The following is a 12,948-nucleotide window of genomic DNA, read 5'->3' as shown; positions in this document are numbered from 1 at the left end:
GGGAGTCATAAAAAAACAAACAAACAAAAAACCTATCTATAAAAAAAATACATAACCATAGATTAAAACAGGGACATATAAAACAAGTTGTGGCCTTGACGTAGACGAACAAAGAAACACATTGGCACAAAATAAAACATAAAATAGACATTAACAACATTTTGGCTTCGTAAAAAGGGCAGCACAGTTTCATGGTTAAGGACAATCCTTCAGTACAACAGCAAAGACTCATGCGTGTATAGCATACAATTCATTTATCAATGTTCAGTAGCTTCGAAGTCTAGTGGGGGAAGAGACAGTAACATGAGAATGAGCAACATGAGAAGATAAAGGTCAAATCCTTCATTGGGTGGTCTTTTTTATATTTTCTTTTTTTTTTTTTCTTCAAATAATTGAAAATTTGAAAATAATACTTTTTCTGTTTTAAAACACTTTGAAATGCTAGAGTTTCTTCCCCAGCTTTGTATTCATTTATCTTCGAAATTATTCTTCATACTAAAATATATTATTGTATTAATACAAACTACAATATTGTACACTACATTGTGTAATAAATAACCATAAAGAAAAATATAAAAATAAGACACATAAATATAAAAGGTCTCTAAAACTAAACAAAAGTTATACTGGTGAAGGGGGTGAGGAATAATACTGCCATGACTGCAAACAAACAATACACAATGTTTCACTGAAAAACAAACAACAAAACAAACAGAAAAGACAAAAATTAATACTGACTGTTATAAAAGTAGAAAAAAATCTACAGGTGAAGGTAATTGTGGGTTCATATTTGCTTGTGTTTGTTACCTGAAGAAAAAGTTTATGTGCAGCTAATCAGATAAAGAAGTGCACCAAACAGGGGAAAAAAAGATAAACACTTCAAGGCTGGTAAAGAAACTGAACTTTTCATTCTTTGTCCTTTGATTGCTTCTCCTGAATTGATGACAGACTATATGAATGTGTTTAGAAAAGAGGCAGTCTTGTCCTTTGGTTAGGACTAGTGGTTCAGGTTCAGGGGTTTAGATTTGCTACCACATTAAAGACAGCGCCAGCCCACAGGTTAACATGCTGCCTGGTAATTGTGTCTGAGAACGGCGAGAGCGCTGTCGAATGGCACTTCAACATGCATGCTTTTGCATAAGGGAGGGTGGGAGGTCACAGACTGAATAGTGAACTTTTGACTTGTGTGAAATCTTCCACCCCAAAACTGGGGTTTTTCTTAGAAATATCAGTTTTCAAAATGTTTATTTTGGATTTAAGATTAGGTTACTACCACCCTGCCACCCCACCAAACCCGTGTAAATCTTTTTGTCTATTTTTTTTTTTTTTACATTTAAGGCTCACAGACCACTTCAAAAACAAAACAGACAGGTAAATGTTGAGCTAGCACAGGCTAGCATGGCATAGGGGTTAGCTCTAGAGTGCTAATACTGAAAGGTAGACATTAAACAACACAAGGCCCACAGAGGTGATCCATCGGTAAACTGGGAGAATGGTAGTGCACAGGATTTTTTTTCCTTCAAATGCAATAAAATACTGAGTTTTGTTCATTGGCAATAAAAACATATAGAAATCTCTCTCCCAACTGTACAGCTTTTTAAGGTTTAAACAAGAGTGACAAAAAATTAGTAACACTGATAAAAAGAAATTGACCCAAGGTGTTTTAGTAATAAAACATTATTAGCTAAAACGTGTCTAGCTTTCAGTCCGTATATGCGTCAATTTTTGTTTGTTAAACTTTGTATTTATACAAACCATATTCATAAACACTGGAAAAGCAACTAGTTTTGTTTTGTATTATCAGGCACACCAGGGGATTTTATACACAGTAGTGGGCTAAAATGCAGCGTCAGCGCTCCAGCGCTCCTCCTCCTCCTCCTCCTCCTCCTCCTCCTCTCTTCATTACTGCACAGTCAATACTCTGGAAGAGACGGCATCTGCAGTCTTTGTTCCTTCAAATTAGTAACATTTGTAAAACGATGTAGCAAAGGATGAGGGCGACAAAAGCCCAGCTGTTTATCTTTTCCTCTTCATTTCACATCTCCATTTTCGCTGGATGTGTTTCCTTCATTTGCACCGTTCTCCTTCACAAGTTCTCCTTTCTCCTCACCTTCATCCTTCTCTCCTGCACCCCCTGCTTGTTCCTGCTCCTCATTCTCCTGCGTGTCCATCGGCTCTGCGTTTTCCATTTGTTCTTCTGCTCTTTCGTTATCCTCCTCTTCCTCGCATCCCTGCATCACCACAACCTTCATCATCTCTCCATCTTTCTCTCCCTCTCCCTGTCCTCCTTCTAGTGTTTCCACCGTCTCCTCTTGTCTTCCGTTTTCCCTGACATGTTCCTCGGCTCCTTCCTCCGTCTCCTCCATCCTCTCCTCTTGTTCTTCCTCATCTTCCTCTCCTCCTTCCTCCCCGATCCTGACCACCTGGATCTCGTCCTCGTCCACCACGCTGCCGGAGCCCATCTCCTCCTCCTCGCTCTCCTCGTCCTCTCTGGCGCTGCTCCCTCGCTCATCCGAGTCCAGCTGTGATGGAGGTGACGCTGCAGTGCTCTCTGGCCGAGGCTGTTCTTCACTGTGGTTCTCCTCCTCTTCGGTGCTCTGCGCCATGCCCTGCCCATGGGCCTCCTTCTTGCAGTAGGAGTAGCGGTGGTTCATGTGCTGCGAGTACGAGCCCGAGTGAGAGAAGCGTTTGCCGCACTTATCGCACTGGTACGGCTTTTCTCCTGAGTGCAGACGCAAGTGCTCGATCAGGTGGTGCTTGTGTTTGAAAGCTTTGCTGCAGATTCCACATTCGTGAGGCCGTTTACCTACGAGATGGACAGAAAATACATTCATGTGTTTTTTTATTTTTTAAAGGACAAAAATGGGAAGACTTTGTAGAAAAAAACGAGTCATTGTCATTAACCTAACTATAAATGTCTGCCCTATAGTGTCAGGACTGACAACATAGTTCTGACAGTGCAAAGTACTTTTTACAAAAGTTTAATGTTTCATCTAAAAGGGCAAAACCATTTCTTTTCCACATTTTTTAAGAACATGCTTTCATAAAAATGAGCTCTTTCACAAATGTTTGTAAAGACACTTGAATTCAATGATTAAGAGTTGTGACCCAATACTTTTGTCCATATAGTATATGTAAGACCCCACGCCTTGACACTGTATAAAGCATGTGTTTGTGTCTGTGTGTGCGCACTAACACAGTACATTTATTTTCCCCTTTAGCTCTATTGAGTAATTATCACAGGATTACCGCCCACATTACATCCTCTGAAAGTTACAGAGATGAGTGTTTATGTGGAGGGAAATATGAGCTTTTCAGAGCTTGTTACACAAGCAGTTTAAAAGCCACCGTACACAGCCCAAGCTTATGAAGCGCCTCAGTGACAAATACCTATGTATTAATCTCCACAGCGCTCCGTAAGCCAGCCTTTCCCAACCCGCGCACACCAAGCTTCAAAGGATTAAGCGCTACGTGTCATTATGTATCCATGGATAATAAAACCAAACAATGAATCAAAATAAGCAACAGAGGGTGAGACAGCTCCGCTCCACCGTGGGCTGGAGGTAAGAGTGTCATAAACTGTGGCTTTGGAGGGAAGGATAAGAAAGTACAAGCTCATGGTTCAAGGCACAGTGATGTCATTTGGATGTAGGCAGCTAACTTTTGGCTTAGAATTTGAATTGAAAGAAAGAGGTGAGCAGTGCTTTGGCTTGGATACGATCTTATAGCTCCCAGAGAGAGAGTGAGTAAATTACTAACAGAGTTCTGATGTAACAGCCTGGGTTCGATGTTAAAAGGTAATACTTTTGGCCAGCAAACGACAAGGGAAAAATAACTCACCGCACCCTCCAGCACATGTAACAGCATTTGGAACTGTGAATTCCACCCTGTTAAATGTGCAAAAGGTAATAATAATGTTGCAATTTAAATAGCTCTGTCATAATTTCCCCTTCAAATCCATTTTGCCTCATAATTTTGCAGAGGCCTAGCAGCTAAATGGTGAGGGAATGTCTCGGCCAGGGTAAGATCAGGCTGGTTAATCTGTCTGTATGTGTATGGAACAGATACCTGTGTGTTCATATTTATGTCGAAGCAGTGAGCTGCTCTTCTGGAAGATTTTGTCACACAGGTCGCAGGCATACAGTCCGTTTTCAGTCTTCTTCATCTTCTTCCTCACTGGGCCAGAGTCTGAGTCTGTCTGCTCCTCCAATACAGTAGCCACCTCTGAACTGCTCTCCTGCTTCTCTTCCTACAGGCAAACAAAAAGCATGGCCTATTTTTCTTTGTACCTGTAGTGTCATGTTGAGTGGACCACCAGAACTGGTCTAAAATTACTTGGAACAAAGTCAGCATTGAAGTAATATTAATGTTTATTTAATATACATTTCATTAACATTAAGAACATCAAGTTGTTTTTTCCATCTTCTACAAACTTACTTTTTTAGAGATGCAAGCATTTGTTTTGACAATGACTGGATATACTTATGCTACGTCCATGGGATATTTGATGTATAAAGAAACCCCCAAAGAAAGATTCGCAAAAATAACCATGACAATATTTCAAAAACTGTCTGTAGTTCTCAAACCAGCCCTAGGGCACCCAATACAGTTCACCTATTGCTCTATCCTCAAGTTCGAGTTGGGATAGAGCACAAAATATGGTCCATCTGAGGGACCTCAAGGGAACACTGGACTGTATGATTTTCTTATTGGAAAAAGAAGTGAATTTCAAGCACGTCTGTTCATATAATGTGCAGCTGTCTAATTCTGGAGCACACTAAATATCACCTTCTTATCTCACCTTGATGCCATTGACCTGCAGTATAGTCTTCTGTTGTGTGTCACCCCCTGCTGGGCTGGAGGCTGTAGTGGTGTAGGTGTAGGCCAGCTGTGGAATCAGGATGGTCTGTTTAGTGGTGGTGAGGGCACGCAGACACTGCCCGTGGCCCTGCTCGGTGATTGCCACCAGCGTGGGCAGTTGAGTGGTCACAATGTTTATGGGATTGGCACTTGTTTGGCTGGCATAGACTGCAGCACCAGCGCTTGCGTTGCCCAGCGCTTCCTTCTTTGTGCAAGTCAAGTTCAGTGGCTCGTCCTGAGCCGAGTAAACAGTGTTAGCATGAGCGCTAGCTGCATTAGTTGCAGCTGCGGATTTAGGGAGGGACAGATCAAGGGGTCCCTCGCCCTCCTCTGCGGTTCGGGCTGGGACGGGCCCGTCTGCGGACAGGTTTAGTGGTGAAGGGGATGCTGGGCCGCTTTCTGTCCCGTTGGTCCCAGCTGTAGCGCCCTCTGCTGGGCTATGAAGTTCGTTCTCCTGCTCTGCTGGGCTCCTTTCCTTGTCCTGTTCCAGGGTAGACTTGAGGATTTCCTCTGGTGTTCCACTAGCATTTCCACCAGTATCCTGCTCGTCCTGCGGTGCAGGAGAAGACGATTCTACAGAAATCTGCCCAGATTGCATCTTCTCAAACCACTTCCTGACCACTTCGATAGGAAGGCTGACTGACTCTGAGATCTTGGCCAGCTCCTCCTTGGTGGGTTCAGCGTTTAAGGCAAAGTAAGCCTTAAGCAATGACAGGAGGTTCTTTAGTGGTGGCTGCCCAGGACACAGTCCAATATCTGCTTCAGTTTTCTCCTCTAGGTGCGTCCCATTGATCTGCTGTCCTTCTTTGCCACAGTGTTTGGATGCTGCATCGCTTCCCTTCTCTTGCTGCTTCTCCTCACCCACAGTGATGGTGGTTTTGTCCCTGCTTGTCTTGCTTTTGACTGTCAGGTCCTCAGGCAGTCTCTCTGCCTTGCAGGCATCAGTGTTCTTTCCTACAGGCTCTTTCTTCAAGTTCTGCAGCGCTGCCTGGGCCTGTGATGGATCCAGGCTGTAGTTGATGATAATTTTGGCCGTTCCATCCTGGTCCACAATTGGAAGACTAATGGCTTGGATAACTTGCTGTGGAGCCTGGGCTATAGCCACTCTCCCAGGGCCTGTGGGCTGGCCTTTGGTCTGAGCGTTCTCCAGCATCTGCCTGATCACGTTCCCATCCACCGCCACCTTTAGCATATTCTGCAGGTCGCCCAGGTTGATGCTGATTGGCGAGACCAGGCCCACAGTTGGCAGAACCACAGCCTGCACCGCCCCCTGCAGAGGGGCTGCTGCTCCACCCTGGAAAACCCCATTCACTCCTCCAGCAGCTGGGGCCACCACCACAGGCTTGTACTCATAGTCCAGTGGCTCAGACTTGATCTGTGTGAGTGGGAGCTGCTCCTGCAGGGGCTTACTGTGGTCCAGTTTGTCTCTGAGCTGTGTGCGTGCAGTGGCAGGGGAGGAGGGCAGGGATGGAGAAGGGCACTGAGGGGTTTTGGCGCCACCTGTGGCTTGGGAAGGCCGCGGCCGACCGTTGACGGAGATGAGGCCAATGCATTTCTTGCTGCTGATGTGGGAGCTGTAGGAACCGGAGTGGGAAAAACGCTTCTTACAGTTAGAGCACTCGTATGGCTTCTCTCCTGCAAAAGAAACACAGACAAATCCTTTTACACAGAGATGATAACAAACCGGGAGTGTTTATACTGGCAGTCAAATCAGATTTTTTTTTATGTCTTTTCTCAAAAATATATATCTGATCTTTAACTTAGTCTAATCAGCAAAGAAGTACATCTAACCCCATTTTTGCAATTCTACTGTGATACACTTTCATGTTATAGCCATTTCAGCAGCTGGCCAACCGCTGATAGTATCTAAACTTGGATCATGTGAACAAAAGTTAATTTGCGTATTTCATCCACAACCTAAATAAAGTCTGTGACCGTTCATAAAATGAGGAACTAAGTTAATACTCATGAAGAAAAAATCTGTTCATTAGATAAATGAAAATGAAAAGATCTTCATAATAAATAAATGCAATAAATTTTCAATGAAAATAAACAAAGGAGACATTCCAAACAAGGAATGCACCTGATTTCTGTTATCTCTAGAAATAAAAGTCTGTACAATCAGGCTGCTTAAGAGCCAATACAAACACAATCATGTTTCCTACTTCTGAGGGTTAGCCAGAGACTACATCTGCAGGACTTTGATAGAGCATACAGATGTTGAATTACCTTATTAACTAAAACAATGTAGAAACACTGACACAAACACAAACAGCGCACTCACCACTGTGGATGCGCAGGTGTTCTTTCAGGTGGTGCTTGTATTTGAAGGCTTTGCCACATTCAGTGCACTTAAACTTACGGTTTCCTCCACCCCCTGTTTGGGTTACATGTCGCTAGACAAGAGAAAGAAGGAAACGAAACATTTCATGCTACTGAATTATCAGTGTAAGTTTAGTTATGGCCTGCAATTTAACTGTATATGTGTACCAACTACATGGAAAAAATCCCAATGCTTAATAATAAACAAAAAAAAGACACTAGTAATGTGTAAAGTCCGCTTGTGTAAGAATTTACACACTTGGCTGCACTGCACACAAATGCACACTCACAACAAATAAAGTAAGGAAGTAATTATAAGCTTAGGATATCTAAGAACTGGATTACTTTCTATATTCCTTCATACATTAAAAAAATCCATATTCAGTATATTGATAAAGTAATTATGATGTGGTACATTTGTAATAAACACTGTGCCTGAGCATATGATGGATTAAGTCAATGGTTAGATCAATACTCACTGTCATAACTACATACCTGAGGTGGACAATAAGGCCAAAATATAATATCACGATACTTCAAAACATTTTCACTGTACACAATAGGCCTGCTACAATTCTTACATAATCACACCGATCTGGGGTATTATAATCATAGCTATTTTAGCTGACCATAATTATTTTCCACATTTATTAGCTTTCATAATCATGTCATAATCATCATTTCATAATTATTAGGTGCATTTTCATCAGTTGGGCTGAGATGTCATGCAAATAAAAGAGTGCAGAAAACACATTTTTCAAGCCATGGGTCTTACAAAACAACAGAAGTGCTGATTTATAACCAAAAAGTGTGATTATAACACGCTCTGCTGTAGCACCTTTAAAGGGAAGGGGTGAGCAAAGTTTGTCTATTTTATGTTTATCAATAACACCTTCAGAGGACAGCAGTGAGTAATGTTTGTTTGTTTATTTGAGCCCATCCTATGCCTGTACTTTGATTAGAATTTTGCTCAAAAAGACAATTCAATTGTTAATTGTTGTCACAGAATTTCAAAACAATTACAGGGCAATTAACTGTCAGCTAAAAGGTCATGATTGTCACAAGCCTAATACACGATAGTAGTGCAACATGTAAGAGGAAAACTATTTTTATTCAACGTTTCACTCAGTGAGCTGCACTAAATCCAATTAAACAAAATTATGCTGACTAATGAAACATGTAGTTACTGTGTTCTTTAAGCACTGATGATATCCATGATATGCTCAGAAAATCAAGTTGTGACATACTGTGATGTAGTTTGTCATAATAACATCTTATACAGGGGCAGATATTATCATATTGCCCACTATACCATCCCTTGCATATTAATTTCATAGCTGTTACCAAATACTTCACAGCTGCTAAATTAATGGGTCTTAACATTAAAGACTGGCTGTAGTTTAATGGGTTAATGTACCTGATCTCTGTCTGCTTTGTGTGCGGTCATGTGTCGGTCGAGCTGGGTGCGGTAGGCGAAGGTGTAGCTGCAGAGTGAGCAGCTGAAGTTATCCTCACTCTTCTCGTGCCTGTACTTTATGTGCTCCTTCAGAGACGTGTAGCGCTTGTAGCCGCGAGAGCAGTACGGACAGGTGAGGAGCTGAGAGAATGCATCGGGCGTGCCTGAGAGAGAGCGAGAGGGGGAGAGAGAGCGAGCGCAAGGTTAGCACAGAGGGGTAAGTACAAGGACAAAGATAGGAGTCCAAGGACAAAGGCTTGTGTGTGTTTATATGTCCATCTCTCTCACACATACGTAACACAAAGTGTGCTTCTCATGAGATGAGCTTCTGAGATATAGTGAAAAAGATAAAGAAACTCTTGATTACAACTCGAGTCTTAAGTGAAAGGAGAGATAAGCTCACTGTTACAACACTGATATAGCAACACGACACAATGTTTAGACAGGACAGTTTACAGTTAGTAAACTGAGTGCATGTGTCGTGGCAGCGTACATCCAAATGATGTTAAACACTTGAGTAACCCTGAGCCGCCTTTGTTGTTTATGATACTGTGTGAATGTATTAATAACAGAGCGTGTGCGTGTGCACGAGAGTGTGTTTTATGTGTGCGTTTGTGTGTTATTGTGCTGGTTTTGATGACACTGGTTTTGAAGAGTGCAGGCTGAAGTAGGGGAATATGTGAACTTCAATCACACAATGTAATGTGGAGAGGCCTTTGATGTGTGCTGAGTGACAGCTACGGCGCAACTCAACAACTTTCTCTCTCCATCTTCAACACAAAGAGAAGGATGAGGAGAAAAAGAAATGAAAAGCAAAAAGAGCAAAGGCAGCCCGATAATCAAAAACAACAACACCTGCAAAGAGGTGTATAATTACACGGCTTAACAATGAGCTGCAGAGGGAAGCGCTCTTTCAGCCTGGTTAAAAAATGAGCTGCTGAAAGTGTGGAAATGAGTGACAGACCTCACGAAGACTGTGTTAATAAATCAATATAAATCACAGTATTAGGAGCGTTCACACTCTTACATTACATTAAAGACACTTACAGTGATAAGCATATTAATGAGGATTACTGCAGACACTCACCACAGTCATTTAATAAAACAAAGTCTAAAATCCGATTGGCTGAGCCACGGCCAATAACACAGACATGATCACATACACCAGTTGGATTTTTTGTTGATTGCCTACGCTATTAAACATCATTGTGCTGTTTGTGGAATAATCTTTAACTGATATGTTGCTTGGCAACCATAGCCTGTTGTTCACCAGCTACATTGCTTGGTAGAAGAACTGTTGTTTTATTTATTTATTTATTTTTATTGCATTTTAAAACCCAGATTACAAATTACATAACATGACAAATAATATTTTAAAGGCTAGTTTTAGGCCGAAACGTCCCTTTAACAGATGTAAAACATCACTGTAACACTCCTTAATGTCCTCATTCCTTAATATCATACTAACTGGAATTCCACTTTAACAATATACTGTAACTGTACTGCAAGAGACTATAAATATAGTATAAATCTATGAATTGAGGTTACACACTGCTGAAAGGCATGTCTGTATGTGTTAACCTCATAATAAATGCCTTCAGTTGCAGTTGTTCCTGAAGATGGACAGCACACCTGGCCAACATTTCCACCAGCCTCTGCCCGACTTTCACTCAGGTAACATATTACCTGTTAACAGGTAATGTATTAAACTTTTCCCCTGGACAGGTGTAATGCTCCCACACCCTCACACACTCGCTGGAACGTGAGAAAGTCTCTCAGGTATGAGAGATTTGCTCAGGTGCGATTTCTCAGTGTCTGTTCAAACAGGTGAGCAGGGGTGGAAATGTTTTGAGTCATTAAAGGTGGGCTTTTTAAAGTCTGTGCTTCACCATCACAATGAATTTAAAATTGTGTGTCTGTGTGTGCGTCTGCGTATTTGTGTTCTTCATGATTTCTATTCTACTCTGTGTGTAAATATTAGTATATACAGTCCTTGGGAAAATATTCAAATTGAATTCAAATATTCAAATTTAGAGTCTGTTTCTATTTCAGTCGCATTAAAGTATAGCAGCCAGTGTTTTTAGCCATTTGAAACTTGATACTGGTCACAAAACATTTCTGTTCGTCAGGCTTTTGCGTATTATGTACCGTTCTCGTCATGGCCGCTTGTCTCTGGTGTGCCCTGGCGAGGTTCGTCCTCTGGTGCCTCTGGAAAAATGACTGCTGTGTCTCCCTGCTGAAGCATCTCCTCAACCAGAGCATCCCTGCTTCTCTCATCTTCTTCTGACACACACTCTTCTTTCACTGCAACACGCACATGTACACACGCTAGAAAGTCTCACAAGGTCGACACACATGCTGGGATATTCTTCACTGTTAAACGAAAACAAACAGATGAACAAGAAAAACTAATTGTGTTTTAAAATGTAATAAATAATGGACTGAGCCTGAAAACTCATTACGTTACCTAAAATATGACTTCAAGGCTGGGAACACATAAAATACATTTCTACAAATCATGTTTTGATCTATGAAAGCTGGTGTAATGAGATTTTGATGTTCAACAAAGGTGCTTTGGACCCATCTCAGGGACTCTTCACTGTAAGACTTTGTTATATTAATTCCAACCCTAATCTAACACACCTGATCCAGCTAATCAAGGTCTTCAAGAGCGTCGGAATATTAGAGCCAGGTGTGTTCCATTAGGATGGGAACTGAACTCTGAAAGACCATAAATCTCTAGGAATATATAATGGGAACTCGGCTGAATCCTTCGAGAGCTGCACAGTCTACGGCTATTGGTCCTGACCACCCACCTGATTTTTCTAATTAGGTTTCCATCTTTGTTGGAGAGGAGATATCATTAGTGGAGTCAGGTGGTCTTGAGCACATTTGGAACTAGAACTGCCCAACATGGACAAAATGCTGTTACTGCAGTTGTGCTGCTACATACTGCAGTCTCACCAATAGTATAATAAAACATGCACCACTGAACCAATAATGTGACAAGCTTAAGAAGTGGCATGAATTTTTTTGTTCAAAATATTTAGCCTTTGCTGGACTAAATAAATGCATTGATTCATCAAAACACAAGAACACTGATCTGGCCCAGATGTGAACACATCTGGTCATTTCATGTGATTTGTATGCCTTTTTTATACTTAGAGGCTAACTTTGTTAGAAATGGATGGAAGTTGCTGTTTAGTCACCACAGTTATGAACCACATGCATTTTGATGTTATGTATTGGAAGGGGTTTTGGGTGTCATGTGACCTGGAAAGATTAATTTATTTACAGTTGTATAACATCTGGCTAGAACTCATCTCCAACTACCTCCTTTAGTCTGAGTACTTAGATTTGCATAAATCGCTTCTGAATGTGTATGTGTGTGTATGTATATATGTATATATATAATCCTTAGTATAATCCTGACACTCACAATGCATGAAACGACCAGTTGTCCAGGATCTATGAATGATCAATCTGTTCATAGTATACGGTCAGAAACACTGTGTTTGGTTCATTGCACATTGTGGCCTTCTGCAATATCAGTACTGTAATAGTAAATATCGCAATTATAAACAAATAACAAACAATACATTGTACAGTTATAAATGAAATATCTGTAGATAACATTGCTAAACACCAGACCTGTCCACAGTGCTCTTCTAAAGTCTCAGGACATGCATGTTGATTGCAATGGTTGAAGCTGCAGTTGCACATGAGAGTGCAATGGATTCATATATCCGGCTCTTCAGCATCAGTTTTGTTTTTCAGCTGTGCTGTATGAGTGCTGTGGGCTGAGATAATGCTATTGCTTAAGCCAAGACTAACTCTCTTTGGAGGGGAATAGGGGCAATCTATCCACCAATTATTTTCATCCCTCTAATCCTCAGTGTTTTCTTTTCATTCGGTTCCCCACACACAGTGCAGCAAATGGGTCATTGCAGGTTTTCTTATGAACTTCAGGTCCACAACATTACTCTCAAGGGCTATGGTGCTCAGTAAGGGCCACAGTGATGAAGGCTGTAAGACACAGTATCATGCCAGTGATGCACAACATAGTGATGCACTGATCTGATGTACTTAATCTGTATAGGTCAGATGCGAATGCTTCACATTTGATACCATTACATGAGCATTATAGAACAGTAACAGAGCCACTTTATAAACTTTCTACAACAATATGATCCAAAAATGATATCTTCTGAAGATTTTTTGTTGTGTAATCATCTCCACTTGTGTGCATTAGGCTCTACTATACAATTATGTTTATATACTTTGGTAGAATACGAGTGCCATAACTGAGC

At 41.3% G+C, this 12,948-nt stretch overlaps 1 protein-coding gene across 3 annotated transcripts in view; it reads right to left on the bottom strand.

Annotated features, from left to right (window-relative positions):
- Window positions 1-1,254: 1,254 nt before the first annotated feature.
- The window catches only part of zeb1b (zinc finger E-box binding homeobox 1b), an 80,343-nt gene continuing 68,649 nt past the window's right edge, over window positions 1,255-12,948 (bottom strand). For all 3 annotated transcript variants that reach the window (XM_017703735.2, XM_017703743.2, XM_037544169.1), the window contains exons 3-8: window positions 10,787-10,942; window positions 8,600-8,802; window positions 7,145-7,256; window positions 4,802-6,495; window positions 4,069-4,249; window positions 1,255-2,806 (exon numbers count right to left, since the gene is read on the bottom strand). In XM_017703735.2, the coding sequence (XP_017559224.1) occupies window positions 2,031-2,806; window positions 4,069-4,249; window positions 4,802-6,495; window positions 7,145-7,256; window positions 8,600-8,802; window positions 10,787-10,942 (3,122 nt within the window). In that variant the 3' untranslated portion in view covers window positions 1,255-2,030. The remainder of the gene's footprint in view (window positions 2,807-4,068; window positions 4,250-4,801; window positions 6,496-7,144; window positions 7,257-8,599; window positions 8,803-10,786; window positions 10,943-12,948) is intronic.

The sequence above is a fragment of the Pygocentrus nattereri genome, chromosome 13, assembly GCF_015220715.1.
Source record: "Pygocentrus nattereri isolate fPygNat1 chromosome 13, fPygNat1.pri, whole genome shotgun sequence".
Taxonomy (NCBI): domain Eukaryota; kingdom Metazoa; phylum Chordata; class Actinopteri; order Characiformes; family Serrasalmidae; genus Pygocentrus; species Pygocentrus nattereri.
Note: the sequence above shows the minus strand (reverse complement) of the source record. Positions and strands in the feature narration are given on the sequence as shown.